The 26,368-nt window shown below is 35.5% G+C and overlaps 2 protein-coding genes and 1 long non-coding RNA gene across 3 annotated transcripts; 1 reads left to right on the plus strand and 2 right to left on the minus strand.

Annotated features, from left to right (window-relative positions):
• Positions 1–14,959: 14,959 nt before the first annotated feature.
• LOC107636945 (putative cyclic nucleotide-gated ion channel 8) lies at positions 14,960–17,728 on the minus strand. The gene is made up of 6 exons (XM_016340415.3): positions 17,165–17,728; positions 16,869–17,081; positions 16,442–16,752; positions 16,201–16,312; positions 15,868–16,104; positions 14,960–15,766 (listed from the first exon to the last, which is right to left on the minus strand). The coding sequence occupies exons 1-6, from the start codon at positions 17,726–17,728 to the stop codon at positions 14,960–14,962; spliced, it is 2,244 nt and encodes a 747-aa protein (XP_016195901.1).
• A 653-nt stretch (positions 17,729–18,381) lies between these two features.
• Positions 18,382–19,905, plus strand: LOC107639703 (uncharacterized). The gene is made up of 2 exons (XR_015881210.1): positions 18,382–18,709; positions 19,610–19,905. It is a non-coding gene; the product is annotated as an uncharacterized LOC107639703 (long non-coding RNA).
• Positions 19,906–23,757: 3,852 nt separating this feature from the next.
• Positions 23,758–24,882, minus strand: LOC107639701 (chaperone protein dnaJ 8, chloroplastic-like). Its single transcript, XM_016343270.3, has 3 exons — positions 24,575–24,882; positions 24,411–24,479; positions 23,758–24,186 (listed from the first exon to the last, which is right to left on the minus strand). Exons 1-3 carry the CDS (start codon positions 24,767–24,769, stop codon positions 23,992–23,994), a joined length of 459 nt encoding a protein of 152 aa, XP_016198756.1. The 5' UTR covers positions 24,770–24,882; the 3' UTR covers positions 23,758–23,991.
• Between the last annotated feature and the right edge of the window lie 1,486 nt (positions 24,883–26,368).

Below are 26,368 nucleotides of genomic sequence, written 5' to 3' on the forward strand. Positions count from 1 at the left end.
TCATCTGTCGGTTATCCAGCCAACCCGACAAATCTGAATTGTACTTAGACTGTCCCCCGACGTGCATCCCCAAGAGTCTATGCATAGCTTTTTCTCAAATAATCAATATTACTCAATGGGGGTAACATTCCCGGGAATTTATATAGTGCCCGGTCACACACTTACATCGTAGGGTCAACAGAGTATCGAGTTTTCAACCTGGTACACGTGGTGGCAAGCCACGGCACTTAATCCAGGGAACCTCGTATCTCAGATATTTCAAATTCATAAGCCATATAAATAATTCAAAGATCATATCTCAACATTCTTAATATCATAATCATTCATCATTCCAAACCTCATTTCCAACTTCATTCAAAAACCATATTTCAGAGAAAATTCTCAATCATCCTTCTTTCCATTTCGTTCACTAACAATTCTCAATCCAAAACATAACTCTTCCTTTGATAAATGAGGTAGTTTTAAATCATATAATACTTAAACCTTTTTTTAAAATAACTACTTTCAATGAAGCTTCTAATTTTATAAAATTTCGGCAGCATCTCCTCTAAAACTCGGATACTGCCACCCTTTTCGGGTCCCATCCAAACATTTCTCAAACCATTTCTAAATTTCAATCACTTTCCAGAGTTGAACCAGCTCCCATATCAAATTATTCTCAAATCAGACCAACTCAAAATCAAACCGCTTTAACTCCAAACCAAGAAAAACCAATTTTCATAATAATTAAGTAAATAACTTTTCAAACCTATTTCTTATCAACAACCGTACTTCACTCAAGCAATCAAGCAACCAATGAATCAGTCTAACAAACCATCACATTCACAAGACAAATATAATCACAAAAGTATATCTTCCTGCGTCAATATCTATTTATAACAACTCTGTAATATAAAATAGAATTTAAGAAAAACCCCTACCTCAACTCGTCGAAACCATAACTCAAAACGCGCCAACGAAACCGTTTCTCTTAACCCGAAATCAACAGCAACCGCAAACTCAGTCCCTGATCATTTTTGCAGCACTCACAGCAACTTAAAAGCGACATGCACCGCTCAAAACACGACCCTACGTTACCAGAACCTCAGAGTTTATAACCAAACATAACAGAATATTAACACGGGTTTCCGGAACATAAATACTTACCAAACTAAGAAAATGAAACAGCGGCGGTCGCTGAACCGGTTTGGCGGCAGCTCCGGCAGCCACCTCGAACGGCAGCGGCGACCAGAACTCCGGCAACGGCGACTGAAACAAACATACAGCGATGATTGAGCTCCCGGAAATTCAAAGGAAACAAAAACCAACTTAAAACCTTACTGGCGGTAGATCTCGGTGGCGGCAGAGGTGTTCTCCGGCGGCAGAAGCGGCGGTAACCCCGATGGCGGCGCTGACAACGACGGCTCCCTCCGGTGACTACCTAACCACGGCGATGGCAAGGAAGCCATGGCAGCGGCGGCAACAAGCTCCTCTCCCGCGGGCTCCTTCTCTCTCCTGCGTTTGGCTCGGCGGCAACGGAGATCTCTTCTCCTTTTTCTACCCGCGACCAGCCTTGACGGTGACGGACCCAGAGGCAGCGACGACCATTCGCGTAGCAGCAGCCCGCGATGATGACGATGGCGGCGCAGCGTGGTGGCGGCGCGACGAATGGTGGCGACGGCGCAGGTGACACGACGGAGGCGGTGCGAACAGCTCCTCCTCCCCTCCCTCTCTCACGGGTCTTCCTCTTCTCTTCCTCGGCGGCGCGATGACAGATCCGACAGCGGTGACGCGACGCAGCGGCTCCCACGCGACACTCTCCTTCTCTCTCAGATCTCCTCTCTCCTCTGCCAGCAGCGGCGGCGACGGTGGCAGTGACACCCACCGCGCCGCCTCACTCTTCTCCCCCCTCTCCTTCCTTCCTCGGTTCCCATCCTTCTTCCGCTTTCTTTTTTTTTTCTTTCTTTCCTTCTGATGGGATTTTTGTGGGTAAGTGAGGGTAGGGAAAGGGGTGCAGCTGTGTGTGCATGTGAACTGAGAGATGTGAGTGTGAGTGTTTATAAAAATTAGGCTTATGGTTTTGTTTTAGCAATTTAGGATTTAATTTAGATTTTAGTTATTTTTAATCAAATTAGAGTATATAATGTTAATTTGAAATCTAATTTTAATCTTCAAAATTATTTTAAAATATTATTTGTTGTATTAAAATACTAATTGGTTTAAAATCAAATTCTCTAATTGAATTTATAAGATAATAAGATTAATTTTCTTTATTTCTAAAACTTGAAGTATTAAATCATAGAAATATCAATTATTTGAATTAAATCACATAAATATTCTTGTCATCCAATAACTACTAATTTTGAAACTTAAATATAGCAAATAATTATCAAAACCTGATTTAATTTTTGATTTAATTAGCTTTAATAAAATAATTCCTAAAGATAAAATTTCTAATGAATTGAAATTAATTTATAATAAGATTTATTCAAAAATTCTGGGTCTTACATCCTACCCACCTTATAAAAATTTTCGTCCTCGAAAATTGATACAAAATAAAAGAGATTTTTATATCACTTCAAATACCAGAATTTTCATATAGCATAAAAACTTAAAGGGTATAAGTATGATGTGAAATAGAAATTACAAGATAGGCTTGATGTACAAGATGATATGTTTCGACATGTAATGGTAAAGTAAGGTGGAAAAAGTTTATAAAATAAGCCGGGGTTAAAACGATGTGCTTAATGTCCGTTTACTGATCTCATACCAACTTCAGAGATTCAACTATTCAAACTTCAACATAACTTATCTCCACTATTCTCAACCGTACTTCATTGAGTAACTCATCCGAAGGTTTTCAACCTCGTCAACACTTCGCAAATCTTAATGGTCACAAACCCAACATCAACAAAATTCTTTCACATGAAATAAGGTTCCACAACTCCCTGCAACGTCGTACACTTACGAATTTCACCTTTTGCGTTCACCAAACCTGTCCTAAAGGACTAATGTGTTGTTTACTAAGTCTAACGGTTACACAAGATACCAAAACTAATCTCGAGTATATTCAGAACGATAATAAACCATGAAAAAGAAAGAAAAGCGACAAGGGCCGCGTTCGCGAGAATTTGAAAGAATAAATGCAATTGCAGGTAAACAAGGATGCTCAAGCAATGAAGTTTGCTAGAAAGGAATCAATTGATAATTTCAAGGATAACCCTTGGATCAAAAGAAATTCAATAGGACCAATAAGAAGAAAATCTGCGTATTAGTTTTTAACATATCCAAGCTGAGTCGAAAAAATATGAGATTTCATAGAAAAGAAATGATTAAAGATTATGCTGACGAGGATAAAATTCGTATAAATTCAAGAGGATGCGTAAGATTGCAACTAAATAACGATTTACAGGCACGAGAGAATGTTCTGGAAAGAAAATCTTTTTGCATCTAAATAGGAAATTTGAATCCAGGAACTCCATAAGAAATAAGAAAAGTAGTGATGATTTAAATTGAAATAAGTTCAAGCCAGAACAAAGGAACACTAAATTCACAAGAAAGGAATGACTGAACTAACGACATCATTTGCAAAACTCAAAAGCATGGAAATATTTAAGAAAGTATGATTTCTCATTTTAAAAAGAAAAGATATGAAATAAATATCCTTCAAGTGAGGTAATAGAAGCGTAAATATTGAGTTATGTTAAATCGAATTCAAGTTAAATTAGATTATTTGTGTAAAACTTGAAATAATAAAAATTAATTGAACTAAAAATGTTGAAAAATCTTAAAAGATCATAATCAAACAAGAATATGCATAAAAATTTAAATTTTATTCAGAAGAGGAGGTCCGAGGTAAATTAGTCAATAAAAGAATACTTGGTATATTACAAACAAGTAAGTTTCGTTTGCATAAGAAAGTTTTAAAGCTTCATATAGTGAATATATGCGAAGTTCCAAAACGATTTTATTGAAATTTAAAGTAAGGCTACAAATAGAATCCAACAAAAGAACTGAATTGAAATTTTTTTTTCCAATGAAATCCAAAACAAAAATCTTAGAACGAGATTATAAAAAGTGGTATGTTGCACCAAAATAAGTTTGAAGTTTACTCAAAGGAATACAAATTTTGATAAAGAAGAATAAGCAACCAAAATGGTATTTCACAAAAACTTGGAGAAATGTTTGAAATTATAGGTAAGCAAGGATGTATAAAAACAGGAAGATGTACTGAAAGGAAAAATCAAGTTGTAACCCTATGAAGGAATGAATTCACTTTCCCAAAATAATTACAAGAAGTTTTAATAAGGTATTGCGTCAAAATAATCCAATTTAAAATAAATTATATGAAGTTAGTCAATTAACTAGAACAGAAGCAAGAACTGCTTATCAAGAATCTTAGAGTACATAATCAAGTAAAGACATATATAAAAATTTGAGTAAATATTAGAGGAGAATCAAATTATGTTCAAAGAAAGAAATCTAATGTAAAGTGTTCCTATATAGTTAATAAAAGTATAGATAGTACCCTTAAAAACAAGTATGTCTTTAGCTACATAAATGATTTATTTATTTCTTGTAGGAAAGTACATGTAAGATCAGAGATAGTTATATCCAGAATTCAAAGAATGGTTATAAACAAGATTAAATAGAATAAAAAGATCAAAACTTTTCTCAATGTAGATTTCGAAACAAAAACTTCGAAAGAATATTACTAGAATTATTATCTCATACCAAAACAAACTCGAAATTTTTACCAAGGAGAGTACTTTATTCATTTAAAGGAAAACAGGATAAAAAATTGTAACCTGCGCAAAATACGCATAAGTTGTAGAAGGTGAAGTAGAAGAACCAAATCACACAATTAGCTTACTATGAATCGTAACTTTCACGGTTTCAAATCACTCAAGTATTAAGAATTATGTGTTACGCTAGAACAGATTTAAGATCGAATAAAAGGATACAAAATTTATGAAGAAATGTATAAATAATAACAATGATGGATAATCAAATCTGGTTCCAAAAAGAATTGAAACAGGGAGCGAAAAAGATAATAAATCGAAGAATAAGCAACACACGCATCATGTGGCATGATTAAAGCACCTAACTTCAGTGTAAACTAATCAAGAAATAACATTTGACGTTTGTCAAAGAATTAAAGACCGTTGTCATGCGAAACAAGTTCAAAACCAACTCAAAGAAAAAAAACTCATGATTCGAAGAGAGAAATATGAGCAACATCAGGGTAGAGGTTCCAAATGATTTCAAGTGAATAATCAGGATTATAATCAAACAGAAATATATATATATATATATAGGAATGAATAAGTATCGCTAGGAACAGAGTCGAATCATATTCTAAAAGGAAAAATCTAGAACAAGGAATTCCAACATAACCAATAAAAGAGAAAACGGTGTATTAAGCTACGCGACACGAACAAAATTATACGTCAAAATGGAACTAACTTCAAAAATTAATTTCTAACGTTCCCAGAACCCGTGAACCGCATCGCTTATTAATTCCACTTTGCCCATGATAACCCATTAACTTTACCGTACACATAAACCATCAACATTAAGCTGGCCAGACTTAATATCAACAGATATGCAATAGTAAGCTAACAGCGTTAATCAAAAGATAGTCATGTGCATAAAACTCTGATTCTCGTCATTCGGACAAGACCTATAACATGACAGACACTCAGAGTATGCAATTGAAGCATAATCGGTCCATTTCTCAGGCTCTACAAGAAAGACCGCTCTGATACCATAATGTAACACCCTCACTATTAGTAGTCACGCTTCCGGCTGCGCCACTCTGATAGCAAGAAGTATTACGACTACTTTACATACTAAATAATAAAATAGGAGCCTGTGACTCGACATTGTATCGCTGATCACTTTATAAATCGGAAATACATACTTCATCTAAAATAAACAAGCAGGCATAGATTCATATACAAGACTCCTTACATAATAACTTTATATTATACATATAAAACATACAATTCCTATCCCTCTTACAAACTTGTAATAACAAAGACGAGGGAAGAAAAATAATCTAATGAATACAACAACATATAAGCCAAACGCAGTGTAACTCTTCATAACGCTTCTTCCGGTTCCTGAAAAGGTAAAGCTGTAGGGGGGTGAGAACCTAACCACACGGTCTCACCACTGAGTTTCAAAGTTGTCATAAGAAGATATTTAATAAAAAAACTGTTTTCAAACTCAGTGATTATCATTGCCTTATGAATCTTTTAAAAACCAATAGGTAATCGTTCAATCTATCAAAAATCTGAAACCTTTGCTTTCTTATATGAAAAATCTCAATCAGAAACCAACCTCGCAATCAAACAACACAATCATTAATTCAGCACCAAAGTCCATTCTCAAATGTAGCACGCCAGGACAATCACAGGCAAAACAGACAAGGAAAACACAAGTAGGTAGCAGTTACAGCAAATAGTTCAAGTAGCAATTAAGAACAGTTTAGCAATTAGGCAAACCAAAACAAGTTCAAACCCAAGCAAAGCATACAAATGCATATGATGCATGCCTGTCCTATGGCTGATGAGGCTCATCTGTCGGTTATCCAGCCAACCCGACAAGTCTGAATTGTACTTAGACTGTCCCCCGACGTGCATCCCCAAGAGTCTATGCATAGCTTTTTCTCAAATAATTAATATTACTCAATGGGGGTAACATTCCCAGGAATTTATATAGTGCCCGGTCACACACTTACATCGTAGGGTCAACAGAGTATCGAGTTTTCAACCTGGTACACGTGGTGGCAAGCCACGACACTTAATCCAGGGAACCTCGTATCTCAGATATTTCAAATTCATAAGCCATATAAATAATTCAAAGATCATATCTCAACATTCTTAACATCATAATCATTCATCATTCCAAACCTCATTTCCAACTTCATTCAAAAACCATATTTCAGAGAAAATTCTCAATCATCCTTCTTTCCATTTCGTTCACTAACAATTCTCAATCCAAAACATAACTCTTCCTTTGATAAATGAGGTAGTTTTAAATCATATAATACTTAAACCTTTTTTTAAAATAACTACTTTCAATGAAGCTTCTAATTTTATAAAATTTCGGCAGCATCTCCTCTAAAACTCGGATACTGCCATCCTTTTCGGGTCCCATCCAAACATTTCTCAAACCATTTCTAAATTTCAATCACTTTCCAGAGTTGAACCAGCTCCCATATCAAATTATTCTCAAATCAGACCAACTCAAAATCAAACCGCTTTAACTCCAAACCAAGAAAACCCACTTTTCATAATAATTAGGTAAATAACTTTTCAAACCTATTTCTTATCAATAACCGTACTTCACTCAAGCAATCAAGCAACCAATAAATCAGTCTAACAAACCATCACATTCACAAGACAAATATAATCACAAAAGTATATCTTCCTGCGTCAATATCTATTTATAACAACTCTGTAATATAAAATAGAATTTAAGAAAAACCCCTACCTCGAATCGTCGAAACCATAACTCAAAACGCGCCAACGAAACCGTTTCTCTTAACCCGAAATCAACAGCAACCGCAAACTCAGTCCCTGATCATTTTCGCAGCACTCACAGCAACTTAAAAGCGACATGCACCGCTCAAAACACGACCCTACGTTACCAGAACCTCAGAGTTTATAACCAAACATAACAGAATATTAACACGGGTTTCCAGAACATAAATACTTACCAAACTAAGAAAATGAAACAGCGGCGGTCGCTGAACCGGTTTGGCGGCAGCTCCGGCAGCCACCTCGAACGGCAGCGGCGACCAGAACTCCGGCAACGGCGACTGAAACAAACATACAGCGATGATTGAGCTCCCGGAAATTCAAAGGAAACAAAAACCAACTTAAAACCTTACCGGCAGTAGATCTCGGTGGCGGCAGAGGTGTTCTCCGGCGGCAGAAGCGGCGGTAACCCCGATGGCGGCACTGACAACGACGGCTCCCTCCGGTGACTACCTAACCACGGCGACGGCAAGGAAGCCATGGCAGCGGCGGCAACAAGCTCCTCTCCCGCGGGCTCCTTCTCTCTCCTGCGTTTGGCTCGGCGGCAACGGAGATCTCTTCTCCTTTTTCTACCCGCGACCAGCCTTGACGATGACGGACCCAGAGGCGGTGACGACCATTCGCGCAGCAGCAGCCCGCGATGATGACGATGGCGGCGCAGCGTGGTGGCGGCGCGACGAATGGTGGCGACGGCGCAGGTGACACGACGGAGGCGGTGCGAACAGCTCCTCCTCCCCTCCCTCTCTCACGGGTCTTCCTCTTCTCTTCCTCGGCGGCTCGATGACAGATCCGACAGCGGTGACGCGACGCAGCGGCTCCCACGCGACACTCTCCTTCTCTCTCAGATCTCCTCTCTCCTCTGCCAGCAGCGGCGGCGATGGTGGCAGTGACACCCACCGCGCCGCCTCACTCTTCTCCCCCCTCTCCTTCCTTCCTCGGTTCCCATCCTTCTTCTCCTTTCTTTTTTTTCTTTCTTTCCTTCTGATGGGATTTTTGTGGGTAAGTGAGGGTAGGGAAAGGGGTGCAGCTGTGTGTGCGTGTGAACTGAGAGATGTGAGTGTGAGTGTTTATAAAAATTAGGCTTATGGTTTTGTTTTAGCAATTTAGGATTTAATTTAGATTTTAGTTATTTTTAATCAAATTAGAGTATATAATGTTAATTTGAAATCTAATTTTAATCTTCAAAATTATTTTAAAATATTATTTGTTGTATTAAAATACTAATTGGTTTAAAATCAAATTCTCTAATTGAATTTATAAGATAATAAGATTAATTTTCTTTATTTCTAAAACTTGAAGTATTAAATCATAGAAATATCAATTATTTGAATTAAATCACATAAATATTCTTGTCATCTAATAACTACTAATTTTGAAATTTAAATATAGCAAATAATTCAATAATTATAAAATTAGGTAAAATTCTAATTAATTATCAAAACCTGATTTAATTTTTGATTTAATTAGCTTTAATAAAATAATTCCTAAAGATAAATTTTCTAATGAATTGAAATTAATTTATAATAAGATTTATTCGAAAATTCTGGGTCTTACATTTCTTGTATCTGAATGGTATCTCTTACTAAGTTGGGTAAGCATTTAGTGTAGAGAGTCTAGGGAATGAACCTAGCCAAATCAAACTTGGTTAGAAGTTTGGTTTGTCCCTGATAGAATTAGGAAGAATATTTGGGAATCGGTAATTGTAATATTTGATAAAAAAAATAGTAAAAATTTTACCATAGTTGAAGACTAGATATAGGCCACATTGCACAAGATGGTTGAACTAGAATACATGGTTGTGTACTTCATTCTTCTTTGCTCTATTTTTATTTGATTTGATATGAGACAAAATTAAATTGTCTCCTGCATAATCCATATCGCAGACACAGCAGAATCTGTTTTTTGCAAGGTTCTGAAAACCGGTTCGAACTGGTCGGTCAGACTGGTCAAACCGTGAACCGTTCAGAAAAACGGTTCGGGCAAAAGGCAAAATCGTAGATTTCAGAAACCGCCATCGAACCGGTGAACCGGTCGGTCGAACCAAACCGTGACTCGACCGGTTTTTAGGGAAGGCAACTAAACGTTGCCGTTTCAATCACCAGCAACCCTAACTTTTACTCCATCGCGCAGCCAAGCCTTAGTCGAGCTCCTCTCAGTCTCGCACACACACTCAGTCAGGGAGGAGGGCTCCTCAATCTCATCGAGCTCACCTCCGTCCAGCCACCGTCTCGTGCCGCCGACATCGTCGTTCCTTCGAACAGCCACCGCCTCGTGCTCGCTCACTTCCTCTCCATCGCGTAGCAGCCAGCGCAACCTTCGAAGCCTCCGTCGCGCAACCTTCGAAGCCTCCGTCGCGCAACCTTCGAAGCCTCCATTGCGCAGCAGCCATCGCGACCTTCGAAGCCACCGTGTGCTCCACCACTCTTGCATGCTCTGTCTCCCTCGGTGTCTTTCGGTGTCTTTGTCTCCCTTGGTCGCTCGGTGTCTCTGTCTCTGTCTCTCGGTGTCTCTGTCCCCTTCTGCAACCACTGTCTCTTGCGTGTTCTCTAAGTAATTTTTTTATTAACTATGAATTTATGATTGAATAATTGCTTGATTCTGTGAAGTTCTGTGAACTCTGATATAGTGATATCTGATATGTGGTTTATTGATATAGTGAAGTTTTGTGAACTCTGATTCAAGTCATTCAATTGTGTACTGATATGGTGATATAGTGATTGAATAATTATTTTTCTGTGAACTGTGAAGTGTGAGCTGATATAGTGATTGAATAATTGTTTGCCTGTTTCAACTGAATAATTGAAATTGAAATTCTGCATCTAATTGATAGGTAGGTTTTGTTTGTTTATTTCTCTTGAATTGAAATTGAAATTCTGCAACTAATTTTCTGATTTGAGTAAGAGTCAGCTTTTTCTGCTGTTTAACTTCATGTTGTTTTATGGGAGTACAACTTGATGGAGCTGTTAAGGAAGCTTTTGATGTGGCCTACAATAATATATATGCATTCCATGCCGCTCAGAAGACACCTGAGAGAATTGTTGAGAACATGAAAGTATGTATGTCATTTCAATTATGGTTCTAGTCAGATGTGCATATACTGCCCCTGATTTGTGGATTTTCACCATTATGTTTGTGCCAAGTCCTTTGATTTTGTAATTATGCTTATGTGTTTGTTCATTCTTTGGGTGTTACACCAATATTTTTGTTTTGAGTCTTCTGAAAATACCAGGTTGTTCAATGCAAACAAGTTGCAAGAAGTATTAATTCTGTGGGTCTTTATGTTCCAGGAGGAACTGTTGTATTACCATCAACAGCTTTAATTCTGTGGGTCTTTCTGTGGCATGTTTATGTTTGATTGGTTGTTTTTGTTATTTGACTTTTGAGTTTGTATTTGAATGAGATTATAGTATTCTGGTTTATATACTACTTTTAATTTGGATGATATTTTAAGATTTATATTAGACTATAATTATGTTTTAATGTGTTTATTTATATTTTATTATAAAACGATTTTTTCAATTCAACCACGGTCAAACCAGTTGAACCTATGAACTAGTGAACCAGTAGCTAGAGTGGTTTGATGACCTGTTCAGTTTTTAGAACCTTGGTTTTTTGTGCTAAAGTTTAAAAAAAGTAAAAAGTTGCCATAAATTCAACCCCCTTCTCTAGGCCATTGAAAATCTTCAATTGGTATTAAGAGTCAGGTCTAAAGCATCAAGTTTGATAACTTGGAGGAAAGATTCAAAATGGCCAACATAGGGGAAAACGTTGTTGCATACACCCTCACCGAAGGACAGTTAAACAACAGACCACCATTCTTCAACAGCAAAAACTACACTTAATAGAATTAGAAAATGCGAATATTTGTGTAATCCGTTGACTACAATATCTGAAAAAAAATTATGGATGGTTCACAAGTTCCAACAAACACAAGCGCTGAAGGAGTTGTGACTCCTAAAGAAGAGAGCGAATGGAATGACAAATATAAGAAAAATGTGGAGCTGAATGCCAAGGCAATCAACATGATGCATTGTGCTGTCAACTTTGAGGAATATCAGAAGGTGTCAAGATGCAAAATAGGAAAAGAGATTTGGGATAAACTCCAAGTTACTTATGAAGGCACCTAACAAGGCAAGAAAACAAGGATTGATTTGCTTAGAAAGGAGTATGAGATGCTCTTTATGAGGGAAGGAGAAACCATCAGAAAAATGTTTGAAAGATTTTCGATCATCATAAATATCTTGGATGCTATGGGATGACCCATACCAATAAGTTCTAGTGAGAAAAATACTCAAAAGTCTCACAAAAGAGTGGGACACGAAAGCAACTGTTATTGCTGAGAGCAACAATCTGAATCAAATGACTTATAATGAGTTGACAGAAAAATTTCTTGCATATAAAGCCACACACATAAACCGTGACACAAAAAAGAAAGGAGTGGCCCTAAAAGCCAAAGTTGGTTCATTGGAAGATGAATCCAATGATAGTTTTTTGGATGACGAAATTGTGTTTTTTTTTGCTGGAGAATGAGAAGACTCATGAGGAGCAAAGGTAAGAGTAAAAACTCGAGTTCAAAGGAGTACAAGAAGGATCTTAGCAAAATTATATGTTATCATTGCAAGGAGGTTGGTCATTTCAAGTTCGATTGTCCTAAACTTAAAATGGAGGACAAGACGAAAAAAAAAAAAAGAAGAAAAAAGTGTTGATAGTTTTATGAGAAGATCTTGAGAATGACTTAGAAGAAGAAGAAGAGGAACCTGAACATGAAGTTCAAGTGTGCTTCATGGATGGCCAAGATCAACTGGAAGGGGTAAATTATTTTTATCTATCTAATGAGGACTTGCATATAATCATTGATGACTTAACTACACATGTTAGCAAAATTCTGGATAAATATGATAAATGCAAGTTGGAAAATGATTTCTTGAAATCTAAAAATATTTTCTTTAAAGAAAAATTGATGGAAACCAAAAGTGATGCTGACTTATTAGAAGAAAATAGATTTCTTAAATTTAAAACTGAAAAATTTAAAGGAAAACACACGGCTAATGCATCATTGGACCTCATTACTGAAAATGAGAGATTGCATACAGTGATTAGAGGTTTGAATCAAGACATAGTAAATTTGCTCAAAGTTCCGAAAACTTGGATAAATTGCTAGCTAGTAAAAAAGTCTTGTTTGAAAAATATGGTTTGCGGTATGTTGAAAAATGAAGCTGTTTTTAAAAAGCTTCATGTTGAAACCGAAGCTTCAACCTCAAAAACCAAAAACCTTCAAACCTCTCATCACTTTTAAAATTCGGCAAAAAGAAATTATTACCAAAATTGCAAAAAAACATGGTCATACATCTCTTCAATGTTTTATTGTTGAAAGAAAAGTGGGTAACAAAGTGTACAAAGTGGTAAATAATTTCAATGTCAACTTTCCAAATTTATTTAGATACCTAACTTAAAGCCTTGTGCAGATTTACCTTACATCCAAGAAGAAGAAAAATATGTGGTATCTTGATAGCGAATGTTCAAGGCACATGACCGAAAAGTCCATCTTCTTCGTCAAACTCAACAAGTGTATTGGAGGATTTGCGACATTCGGTGATAATGGAAATGGCAAGATCATTGCCATAGATAAAGTGGATAAGAATTTTTCTAACTTCATTGACAATGTATTTTTGGTTGATGGATTGAAACACTATGTTCTAAACATTAGTCAACTTTGTGATTTGGGATATTGGTTACTTTCAAAATGTTGGAATGCTTAGTCGTAAATGAAAATTCTGATGACATATTATTTGTAGCAAAAAGATGCGATAATGTGTATATTCTCACTTTAAAAGAACTAAGAGAACAAAATGTAGCATGTTTTACCTTCATAGATTCAAAAAAAAAAAAAAAAGGTTCTAGCACAAGAGATTGGGACATGCAAGCATGTTTCAAATCTCTAAGCTAGTAAAAAAGGTCTTAGTAAGAGGTCTTTTTAAAATCAAATTTGACAAAGACATCACTTGTGATGCCAATTGGATAAACAAACCAAAAGTTCTTTCAAACCAAAGAAAGATGTCTCAACTAAGAGATCTTTGGAATTGCTACACATTGATCTCTTTGGTCTTACTAGAACTTAAGGTCTGGAAGACAAACATTATGTTCTAGTTGTTATTAATTATTACATTAGATTTGGATGAGTTCTCTACCTAGTTCACAAGAATGATGCTTTTTCAGCTTTCAATATTTTTTGCAAAAATGTTAAAAAAAAAATGATCTAAAAATCGCTTCTATTAAAAGTGATCATGGAAAAGGATTTGAAAATCAACATTTTGAATCATTTTATGATGAATTAAGTATTTCACACAATTTTTCTTATCCCAGAACACCTTAACAAAATGGCGTTATAGAAAAGAGAAATAGAAGCCTTTAAAAAATAGCTAGAGCTATGCTTTGCGAAAGTGATGTACCTAAATTTCTTTGAGCTGAAACTGTAAATACAGCTTGTTATATCTTGAATAGAACAACTATTAGAAAACTTTTAAAAAAAACTCCTTATGAGTTTTGGAAAAGAACTCCACCAAATCTTGAATACTTTCACGTCTTTGGGTGTAAATGCTTTGTTTTGAATATAAAAGATAATTTGAAAAAGTTTGATCCAAAGTCATATGAATGTATTTTTGTGGGAGATTCAACCTTTAGCAAAACTTATAGAGTGTACCACAAAGACTCTAAGACCATTGAGAAAATCATACACGTTACTTTCTATGATTCTAACTATATTCCAAGTGTTGTGAAAAATAGTGATGCAGGTAATCAAGTTTAAAACAAAAGAAATGAAGTCCAAGTTCAAGAAAAATCTAAATCTTTGCAAGATGTCTTGATTCTGATGTTGCAGATTATTTTGTAGGAGACAATCTCATTTTATCTTTTGCAACTGTAGAACTTCCTAAAAGTTTTAACAACCTTGAACCAAACTAATATGAATCTGTGTCTTATTTAATATTTATTAGTTATTGTAGTAATTAATATATGCTAAATAAAATAAATTCTAACTGATTTTAATTTTTTTTGTTACTAAATATTTTCGTTTAGTATTTAGTCATCTTTTAAATAAAAATAACACTTTTATAACATATCAAAATTTAATTCTATAATTTATTATTCAAAAATAAAAAAATTATTTCACATAAAGATAATAATTATAAAGTTGGTTAGAGTATCTACCTTGTTTAAATATTTTTGTCCCAGAGATGGAAATTATTATCCATATTGTGAACGGCAATATCAAGGTTGAACCGAATGAGAATCCTAAAGTAACTAATTTATTTTATTAATATACATAGGTGGGATTTGGTGTCCATATTTTGTATTAATCAATAAAATAAATACAAAAATATATGTAATATTATTGTTGGGCAAGCAGCTGAAGAAGTGGTTGATAGGAGCGATTATTAGCGTTGGTCATCATCATCATCAAGATGGCTGAAGTCGGGTTCTCGAGGCTTTTGGGGGGGAAGGCCGATGCCTTCCGAACTGGAAGAACGGGGCCTCTGCCCACGCAAATTAGTTGCAAACCGGGAAGCATACATAGCCGAATCTAACCCAATAAGCATAGTAGAAGTAGCAGCAGCAGCAGCAGCAGTAGTAGTATTAGCAGTAGAAGATGAAAAGGAAGAAGATGGAATCAAGGCCTTTGTATCATCATCGTCGTCGTCATCATCATCATGATGGGATTGATCATCATCGTCATCATCATCAAGCTTGTTGATGTGGTGCATGGATGCAATTTTCCTCCTCTGGTGGCGCCTCCAGGCAGCCTGGATGAAGATGGCAGCCCAAGTCCGCCACTGCTGGGAGTAGAAACGGAAGGTGTGCTGAACCTGCCTGCTGTGAAGGCGCCTGAACTGGGAAGCAACAAACTTGAGCTCCTCTGCCTCCAGAGCGAATGCCTCCATTTCATCCATGGCCTTCACAGTCCTTGTAGATGACGGTAAATTCGACGATGATTTTGGGTCCAGTGCCCATGTTAACAGCTCTTCTCCACAGAAGTCACCTTCTTTCAGAAAACCTCTGTTGAAGAATCCACTTCTTCCGCCGTCCGTCGTCACGCTCTCAAGTTGGCCACGTACAATGAACAACATCTCATTCACCGGATCCCCTTCCCTTATTATGCATGTCCCCTTTGTATGCAGACATGGCTTCAGTCGCTCGCATATCGCATCCAGCAACCGCTCATCCATGTTGGCAAACAGAGGAACCTGATCATCCATCCGTCCATCCATGCATCATCATCTATCAATGTATAATACATACATACATACACATGCTTTGCTTATATATATATAGCTACCTAGCTTACCCTTCTAACCAAATTCAAACAAAGGTATCGTTTGATGTCTCTCCTCAGATCTTTGGGAAGTTTCTGAACCAAGCTCTCTTCATCTACTCCACGTGTGTTAAACCATTTACATTTTTCATAGCGTCTAACTTTTTCCCTTAGCTCCGCTGGAAGCAAGCGGTGGTGCATCCATTGCTCTGAGTCACGTCTTCTGATCCTCATTTCCTCTAGACGGACAGACATCGATTGAAGAAAGTTCTGGATACAAGACCAAAATAAATTATTATAGAAACCTTTTCATCTTTAATTAATATATATATATATATATATCAACACTTATTGGCATGCATTTACCTGCATCTTTCCAATCAAAACAGCAAAAAGGACAAGCCCCAAAACAGCTAATAAAATGCAAAAAAGAATTTCTCCGACGTAGGTGCTAGCTTGAAGCCCTTGACCAAGTGTGCTGCGTAAAGCAAAATAGAATGAAGCTTCTTAGCTTAGTAAAACCTGTTAACAGATACACAGCTTCAAACACACTTCTTAACAAGTCCCAATAATCAATACACTAATGCTAGCTTGATTAGGAAAATACCTTATGTTTTGGACACCCCACCATAAACAGTAACATAGTTTAGGAAAGAAATTGATTGATGCAACAATATTAGATGTTATGGCTTGATTGAAAATTCCATAGTCAAATGGGGCGTCGTCATCATCAGCGGAACACTTATCCTTAAGAATCTTTGGGCTAATCTTTCTCCATTCTTCATAGCCAGTAGCACGCTTATTTGAACCCCCACAGTACAAGAAATGCGTGAAACATCGCTCTTCCTCCATGCAAGCATTCCTCCAGCACGTGTCATTACGTTCTACAGCTAATAAGTACCATACAGACCCAGTTATCTGTGACGTGAGCATTGCACATTAGAATCACAAGAAGGTTGATGATGTATAGTAATAGTAGGCATACTAGCTAGTAAAGTTTGCATGACCTCTTGTTGCAATTAAGATGCACTTACGTGGCTACCAAGCATGTACCAGGTCAAGTAATATGCGGCGCCGACCAAAGTATTCTCCGAAAAAACACCTGCTGTCTTGCTAATCTCTGAGGCCAAAGGTAGAAAGCGTAGAAATCTTGGAAAATATTGGAGGATGACAATGTTCAACAGTTGCGTTTTTGTGGCTAATACCTTTGTGCGCGCTGGATCATGAAGATATCTCCACACGACAATCTACATGCATGACAAATAATGATCGACTCAACAATATTTAATTAATCTCCAAATTGAAAGGAAACAAAACAAAAGCTAATAACCTGTGGCAAAGGCAACACAGAGAGGAAGTCAACAATGAAGTAACGTTGCAAATATCTCTTAGCAATCTCTGCAGGATCTATGACGAGTTCACCTCGTCCAAAGACACGAGAAGAAGGCGCAATGAAAGCAGTGCGAAACTGGAAACTTATGCGAAGGATGTAGATAGCATCGAAGATTGTTCTGAGTGTAACTGCATAGCTTGCCAGGCTGCTGTCTATGGCAAGACAGAATGATTTGTGATTGAAATATGGGAGATAAAAGAAAAGGGGATCAAAAGATACAGATATGATACACAAAACTTGAAAGAATTTATTCCACTGCAGAAGGGTCTTGTCTTGAGGGTCAAATATTTTTCTCTCAGACACTTTAAGATCTTCTGGGAACACTGATGCCCACGTCACTCCACTTTTCAGGGATCTCCCAAGTACTCTTAGCCCATTCGACCCCCTTCTCATTCCTACCCTAAAAGATTTTGATGCATTGTCGTTTCTCCTTATTCCGCCACTCCCACCAGTCGGAGGAAGCGGCCCCAGTCCCTTCAGATTAAATCTTAGTTTCCTCATCTATTCCTATATATGCTGCATCAAGCGCATACACCAAATCAAATAGGAATTATTAATGCACATGGATGACACTGCATTATTAATTATTGCCTAACTGCTGGTAAAGCTCTCCTATTACTGTGTGAAATACAATCAATCAAACGTTTTGAAGATTACAAGCAGTTTAATGCTCCTACGTACAATTGCAAAGCATATAGACAGATATTGCCGTGAAGAAAATAACGATTGCATATGCATGTGTCTCTGGTATTTTTAATACCAAATGCCCAAGGATGAAAGACGGGATCAGCAACTAAATTATATTAATTATTGAACATATCTATGATTTGAAGATGAACTTAATACATATAATTAATGGCGATGTTTGAACAAGCGGATGAGTCTGCGTGCATGGGAATGACAACCATAAGAATGCAGAGCCAAAAAGAGACCCACAAGTAGAGAAAGAGAAGGAGAAACATGCATCAGAATTCATCTCTCCACCTAATTTGGTTATTTAAGACACTTATGACGGCTGTATATTTTCCCCGACATTATAGTTACACTTGCTTTTATTTATTTATTTTTTTTGCAAGCCTCATTTATCTTAATAACTTATTTTATTTTCATCCCTTAATTTTAGTTTGGTTATTGTTAAGGTTCAACAAGTATTTTTCTTAATTCATTTATCACTTCTCTTGAATTTTGTAGATTAGTGTTGTCTTTTTTTTTTTTTGACAGAACCCAGGCTAACAAACCGGCCCAGATCCCAAGGAAACGAACTTCCATTCCCAAACCCGAGCCGGATTTTAACTGCCACTTCCCTCGACGTTGAGTTATGCGACCTCCATAGCAGACCTTCAAGTTCCAGGTTGTCACTGCCGTCGCCCGATTCCAGCCGGAACTGCCGCTAACTGCAGAACCTCCTATGTTGGTCGACAGCCACGCCAAGATCAGCTCTGTTATATAATACTTACTTCCATCCACCATTGTTTGCTTTTCGTGAGTATTTCCAACTTAATCAGTTGATTTGCCTTAGTGTCTGCGTGTGATCCACTAAGGAGCTTGTTAACTTTGAACATGAATTTTGTTGATTAATCGTAACTCCAAATCTACTTCAATGCCAGTGACTTCATTTCATATGTTTTTGTGGAATACCGATTATTGAATCAACGAATATTTCTCAGAATCTTTACTGATTCTATTTAACCCTTTGGAAACATTCAGTTTAGTCAACTTCAAACTGAACCACAACAAACTATAGTATTTAGATCAGATTACATTTCAGCTCCAAACCAATTCAAATTGAAACCAGGGACATTCCTTACCTGTCGTAAGTACTTACTGATGAAGGAATCAGAGGTCAAATTCCTGTTTTTCTTAACTTACCAAATTATGCCAAAAAGAAATTAAAACCACGTCTTATTCTTAAGTTGATTTTTAACTTCCTAATTGTTTTTCCCTCATATTTAAACCCCAATCAGTAAATTGGGGTGATATTTATATGATAAGGTAAAATATGCCCAAAAAAGGAGTGAAAATTGAGTATGGAAAGGGAAGCAAGGAAGAAGGTGGATTGCAATTTGATAGGGCTTGCAATCCATAAGTAGAGCAGGTTCTTCAGTCCCTGCGTTGCAGCGGATTTGACAGTGGGATTAGGTGGTAGTGAATTAGTGATGTGGTAATGTAACCTGAATGTTCATTCCAGTTCGAGCAATAGTTTTACTTAGCTGATTCTCTTTTATTTTTATTTATATAAATTCTATGTGATTTACTTGTGGAAGATTGATCTCAGAATATACATTCATTTTTGTTTCTTTCTGTTCATTTTTATTTTATGATCGTCCACCACACAAAATCTCTAAGAACACTTTTCATTTGATCTTAAACAAATGCTGACAGCCTTTGGGGGTTTATGTGGCCCAGAATTATCAAGTTCCTAACATCAAGAAGCTAGTTGACACTGCCTTAATTATGGCAAATATAATAGGGGAAAAATACCAGAACCCAAAGAGGAGGGGTGATGAAGACGATTGATGCCTATAAAGCTTCTGAAAAAGCACAATTTGGTAGAAGAGATTTTGTAAGGATTTAAGTTTATTAATTTGCCCTTTGAAGGCAAACATTCTCATTCTTGTCTTTTATTGCACTCAAATTTTCTTCAAGACACAATTTAAAGAATATACTCTGGTTTTTCAGATCTTGGATAATATCTTCATGCCAAAACCGTTTTGTGCGATTACAGCAATCCAATTTGTGGAAACTCCAATGTCCAATGTTTTTACTTCCCCCTTCCCACATTTTATTTGTCCCCTCGCTTGTCTAAATATATTTTTTTTATCAGTAGGAAATAATGGAAAGAAAATTTATACAGTAGATATAATAAAATTGTGACAATCCAGGATCTCTTTTTTTTTGTGCATAGAGAATAAAAGAAAACAATCAAAAAAGGAAATTATAAAAAAACAAAAGAATAAGAGGAACATCAATTAAGAAAAATTCTTAAGAAGAAGACAGAAGAACAATTAAATCGACTGCATTAGTAATTCTGAGCTCTAGTTTTTATCATCTAGTCTACAACATGGTTCAATTTTCTCTAAATTAAAATAAAATCTTATTTCTGAAATTATTTGTGTTTGAGTTAAAAAATCCCTTAAAGAAGTTCTTATTTTTCATGATCATCTAGAATTTTTTAATTGTTCATTAGCGATAAAACTTTAATAGAGTATGTCTGATACGGATTTAAAAGGATAAACAAGACAAGAATTGAAATTGAATAAAAAAGATAAATTGTAATTGAAATAAAAATAAAAAGATAAGTTAAAATTGAATACAAAGAGAATCACTCTACTTTATACCCAATTTCTTGACGCATCAAGAAAGGGACTCCTCAACCTAACTTGTCAACGCCATAGTTTGGAAATTGAATCGAAGGGACTCCTCAACCTTCTATTCAATTCCCCGATGCAACAAGAGAGGGACTCTTCAACCTCAATTGTCCACACCATGGTTTTATCACGAAACCAAAAAGGGGTTTTGAAACCTCTAAAAATTCTATGCTACGACTACAATAGCTAAAGAGGTATTTATAACCTCTTATTAGGTTAAAACAAAAAAACCCTAAAGCCCATAAACATAAGGCCCAATCTAGTAATTAAATAAACAAAATCAAAATACATTAAATAAAATATTCTAAAAATGTAAACTAAAATATCTTCTAAATAACTCTTGAACTCTTCATATCACGAACATTTGAAGCACGTATCATTCTCCTCCTCTTCAAAAAAGATTCGTCCTCGAATCTTGTAGGTGGAAAAAAAAGAAATATATGAAAAGGACAATAATTATAAGGAAGATAATTTCTTTTTTTTTTTGTTTTTTTTTTCTTCTTTTTTTTGTTTTTTTTTTCACTTTATTCTTCTTTTTTTTTTTTAAAATAATGAAACGCAAACGAAAACAAGAACACAAGAACAAAAAGAAAGACGCAACAAACACTGGACTCTTTTTTTTATGATAAAAGAAAAACAAATATAGATTAATAAGAATTAATCTAATACCTGAGCTCTGATACCAAATGATACGGAAATAATAGATAAACATAAAGACAAGAATTCAAACTGAATAAAAAGATACATTAAAATTGAAATAGAAACAAAAATGATAGATTGAAATTGAGTACAAAGAGAATCACTCTACTTCTACTCAATTTCTTGACGCAACAAGAAAGGGACTCCTCAACCTAACTTGTCAACGCCATGGTTTGGAAATTGATTCGAAGGGACTCCTCAACCTTCTAACCAATTCCCCGATGCAACAAGAGAGGGACTCCTCAACCTCAATTGTCCACACCATGGTTTCATCACGAAACCAAAAAGGGGTTTTGAAACTTCTAAAAATTCTATGCTACGACTACAATAACTAAAGAGGTATTTATAACCTCTTATTAGGTTAAAACAAAGAAACCCTAAAGCCCATAAACATAAGGCCCAATCTAGTAATTAAATAAACAAAATCAAAATACATTAAATAAAATATTCTAAAAATGTAAACTAAAATATCTTCTAAATAACTCTTGAACTCTTCATATCACGAACATTTGAAGCACGTATCAATGTCTCACAAATCAATAGTGTTATTCCCAACTCCCTTGCCATGAACAAACCATACCAATCATCCAAGGGGAGTGCTAGGGGAACAATGAAAATTTTGAACAACATGAACAACCACCAATCAAATGAAAATACACTACATCCTAATTTAATGCTACTAATTAAATTTACTCTTTTAACCATATTAATTCACATTGTTTACACATTGTTCAAAAATCTTGTTGATTACCTATACTTTTCCATCATCCAAATATCAGTTTTTAGGACTAGGGATAGGGATAACAATGAATCTTTATGGGGGCGGAACCTCTACTCTATGTCCGTCTTCGTTTAATAAACTATCTCTCGCCTTTACTTCATTTCCACGAATATCTGTTTATTTTCACGAGTATATATGAATACTAAGTTTTAAATTAAAAAAAAAAAACACAATCATAATAAAATCTTATAATTTAATTAAATATATTATATTAAATACTATTCAAACACAAATTTAACATAAAATTATACACATAAAATATGTTAATAGTAGCAATATTATGTTCTTTTTAAGGGGCAAAAAATCTATTGTATTTAATAAATGACTTATTCATTTTGTATGAATTTTTGTGACGATATTTAAATAATTATTTAAAAAGTGCTAAAGTACACAAAAAATTAGAGCAAAATTTGCTCTTTAATTTTTTTTTAAATTTTTCAAAAAACTTGGTTATTTACAAAAGGTCTTTTAAAATAAACTCACTTGACATAAATTATTAAAATTTAAGGATAAAAAATTTTATTTTTTAATAATATTTGAAAAAAATTACACCAAAATTTAACCTTTAAATTTTTAATAGATATATATTTAATATTTAATTATTTTTATCGTATTTTTTAAATTTTACAGTAACTTATTTTTTATTTGTATCTTTTTAGATGATCTTTATTAGAGACCTTAACTTTTTTATACCACCTTAATAGTTTGCATATTTAATTGGACCAAAGTGATTAGACATTCAAATAAAAAGAAAATCTAAGTTACGATTCACTAAAGGGATTCAATGAAAAAAACATAAAGATATTACTTTTTAATGAGTTGTTATGTATTATTTAAAGATACTTACTTAAATAAAGATGTTAAAATATTTTTGAAGACACTATTACTGTGTGACATGCAATCAATCAAATATTTTGAAGATTACTAGCAGTTTAATGCTCCCACGCAGATATTGTCCTGGAGAAAATAACGATTGCGTATGCATGTGTCTCTGGTATTCTTAATACCAAATGCCCAAGGATGAAAGACAGGATGAGGAACTAAATTATATTAATTATTGAACATATCTATGATTTGAAGATGAACTTAATACATATAATTAAAATTATTAATAACAAGTGGATGAGTCTGCGTGCATGGAAATGAGAACCATAAGAATGCAGAGGCAAAAAGAGATCCACAAGTAGAGAAAGAGAAGGAGAAACATGCATCGGGATTCATCTCTCTACCTGATTTGGTTATTTAAGACACTTATGACGCCGTATGTTTCTCCGACATTATAGTTACACTTGCTTTTATTTTTCTTATTTTTGCAAGCCTCATTTATCTTATTCTTAATAACTATATTTTATTTTCATACCTTAATTTTAGTTTTGTTATTGTTAAGGTTCAACCCGTAGATCTCGTCAATGATCAGCAATGGTAGTGGCACTTGTTGAAAAGAAAAGGATAAAAATAAAAACCGCGTATATAAATCCTAGAAAGCACCTACGACAAGCTATCCAATGAGGAGAAAAGTATATGACGTCTGCTTCTTGTTTGCTCTACAAATGAATGAGGAAGATCATAATATTATGAGTCCTTTATAGGTTAATTTTTTTATTATTTTTTGATGTTTTTGAATTTATTTACAAAAAGATAATAATATAGATCACTCGCAGTATGATCAACCTGCAATTGGGTGTTGAAGCTTTTTAAGTTTTTATTCTTTTTCAAGTTTGATTGGTTTTGTTAACATAGGCTTAAATTATGCAAAGGTCAAGACTACCTTTAATCCTCTTGAGCTCTACACTCTCTATCTACACAAACCCCAACCACTTTTGAAGGCGGAAGAAGGGCCTTAGCATTTAACTAAATACATAATTGAATTAAACTTTCAAAAAAAAAAAAAGAATAAAAGAGAGAACAAAGCAATTTCAAATGTAAGGATTAATGTGAGATGAATAATCACGAATTCCTGCTCCTTCCCATCCCATCCACTCTTCCCACAGGTCCCAATCTGGATCATTCATTCCCCTCATTGCTTCGTCGATGCCTGCATCATCTTCGCATGCTTCGTACATTTCCATTTCCATTTCATTGGATTCTCCTCTCAAATTGGACATTACAACCTGCATTCCACATAAGTCACATGGAAACCCCAATTAGATCCGAAATTCTGCTACAACCTATGTGGCCCACGAAAGTTATGGCAATTAGCAATTCCAATCTCAGCATTTTTATTCAAATCAATCATACCAAAAAGGTCATATTTTGACTTAGCATCACCGTCATAAGCATTATCAATATCAAATTCATGCATTACAAAAGCAATAAGCTCAGCAAGATAACTCACATCATAAGCCTGGTTGATTTGGTGAAACTGCACCCCGCATTTGCTCCATCTGCATACATCTGGATGGTACTGAAACACAACAAAAGACCAAATATATTTATTAATTAAGAATTTTCAAATGTTTTAAATATTAATTAATTAATTAAGGAGACCGGGGATGAAACCTGCAGTGCAAGCTGTCTAAAAGCCTTCTTAACCTCGGATTGAGACGCACCGGGTTGGACTCTTAAGGTTTTGTAACAATCCGTCAAAGAAGAAGAAGAGGAGCAACAAATCTCAAGTCTTTTCTGTTTCCTTTCTTGACATTTTAATTGCATCCATGACCATGAATTACCACCAATAACCCCAGCAACAGCCATAATCAATCAGAAATCCTTACGACACGTGAATTTTAAGACTTGAGAATTGAGATTAAATCCTAAAATAGTGGTTTTCCTCGTTGAGAACTCGAAGGTGATATTAGATAAAATGAAAGGCGCTACAAATCCAAAATGGGATCTGGAAGCGGAAGCTATAAATAGAAAAGAAATGTGAGAGGTCAACGTAGGTGATTGGAGCTCTTATCCATTGGGTCAGAGGCTATCGTGGCATGACGTGGAATCTTGCATTGTCGTTAGAGAGACTCAGACAAACAGAGTTGAACTCTCGCTCCTATTCCAATTTTATGTTGATGACGTGCTTCACCAACAAAATATTGGTCCACCGTTCACCAAGGATCAATATTTTTACCTTATTATGTTTGTATGTTTATCGGTTTGTTATCTACTAAAACTGTTATTTTAAGTATATATATTGACGCATCACTGTATATTTCAAGCTCACCCAAGATTTTCGGGGGCCTATTTTTTTTTCCAGCATCCCACGGTGGAAGTTTTCATTTGTGTTGTTTAGCAAAACTATAACACTACATTACATTTACCACCAATCTGTACCACAGAAAATTTAAAAAAAAAAACTAGAGGCTAAGAAAATGTGAAGAAGGAAAAAACAATTGGGGCCACCGCACTTAACACGTGTTGACATTGACTTGACTGGGCCAAGGTGAAAGGAAGGAGGTGAACGATAAAATTCCAAATTGAGAGAACAATAAAGTTTCAAATTGAATGGTATAGAGCACAACACTAGACGGATGGAATGAATTTAATTGTCTTTGAAATTAGGAGCACAAAGGGTTAGGGAGTGGAAGAGGAAGAAGAAAATGGGGACCATTGTAGGTTGTTCTATCTGCAATTTGGGAGAGTGAGAACTAGGATTGGGTTAAAAAAATCAATCGGGTTATGCTAGGTAACTGTTCATATCCTAATTCAATGTAATGGCTAGGTCCAATTAAGCCAACAAGGTCCAATCTAAAGGATTGACCTTCACTAATTCGCCCGACTTCCTGAAGAGGTTGGATTCGATACATGCTGGCAGATTCAAATAAATAACTGCCTCCTCAAATCTCTCTCCTACTTTTAGAAGAGATATCTCAACAACCCTAAGATAAAGGTACGGTTATCCATCATTAGAAGTGGAACTACTTCAACGGTGGTTATTGATTCATCACCTATAAATACACTGACACACTCAGGTAAAACTAAGTTCTAATACACTTAAACCTGCTTTACCCTTTGCTGACTTAGGCATCGAAGTGTCTCTACAGGTACCACCTCCCATTCCTTAAAACATACAACTCGGACAGAGGCTCCCCAAGCAGTAACAGCTCGAAGACCACCCCCTTCTAACGTTTGGGCCTCTCAGTTGAGCCTAATCATCCAGTTCTAGGTAAGCCCCAGAACAGTAACCAATAACCTTTTTGAACAACACGAACAACCACCAATCAAATCAAAACACACTACACTTCCAAATTACCCACCTAAATCTTAATATTAGAATAACCATCCGCACACCTAGTAAAATGAACATTTGATATATCTATTGTTCATATTGTTTAGTATTTTCATTGCCTACCTATACTT

The sequence above is a fragment of the Arachis ipaensis genome, chromosome B4, assembly GCF_059453495.1.
Source record: "Arachis ipaensis isolate K30076 ecotype BB chromosome B4, ASM5945349v1, whole genome shotgun sequence".
NCBI lineage: Eukaryota > Viridiplantae > Streptophyta > Magnoliopsida > Fabales > Fabaceae > Arachis > Arachis ipaensis.

Excerpts from the sequence above, each read along its gene's own strand:
- LOC107636945 (XM_016340415.3), bottom strand. The coding sequence starts at position 17,728 with ATGAGGAAACTAAGATTTAATCTGAAGGGACTGGGGCCGCTTCCTCCG. Across the intron at positions 16,105-16,200 it reads TTTTGATTGGAAAGATGCAG|AACTTTCTTCAATCGATGTC; the intron begins GTAAATGCATGC and ends TCTTGTATCCAG. Across the intron at positions 15,767-15,867 it reads GTTTGAATTTGGTTAGAAGG|GTTCCTCTGTTTGCCAACAT; the intron begins GTAAGCTAGGTA and ends ATGGATGATCAG.
- LOC107639701 (XM_016343270.3), bottom strand. The coding sequence starts at position 24,769 with ATGGCTGTTGCTGGGGTTATTGGTGGTAATTCATGGTCATGGATGCAA. Across the intron at positions 24,480-24,574 it reads TTAGACAGCTTGCACTGCAG|TACCATCCAGATGTATGCAG; the intron begins GTTTCATCCCCG and ends GTTGTGTTTCAG. Across the intron at positions 24,187-24,410 it reads AAATCAACCAGGCTTATGAT|GTTGTAATGTCCAATTTGAG; the intron begins GTGAGTTATCTT and ends TGTGGAATGCAG.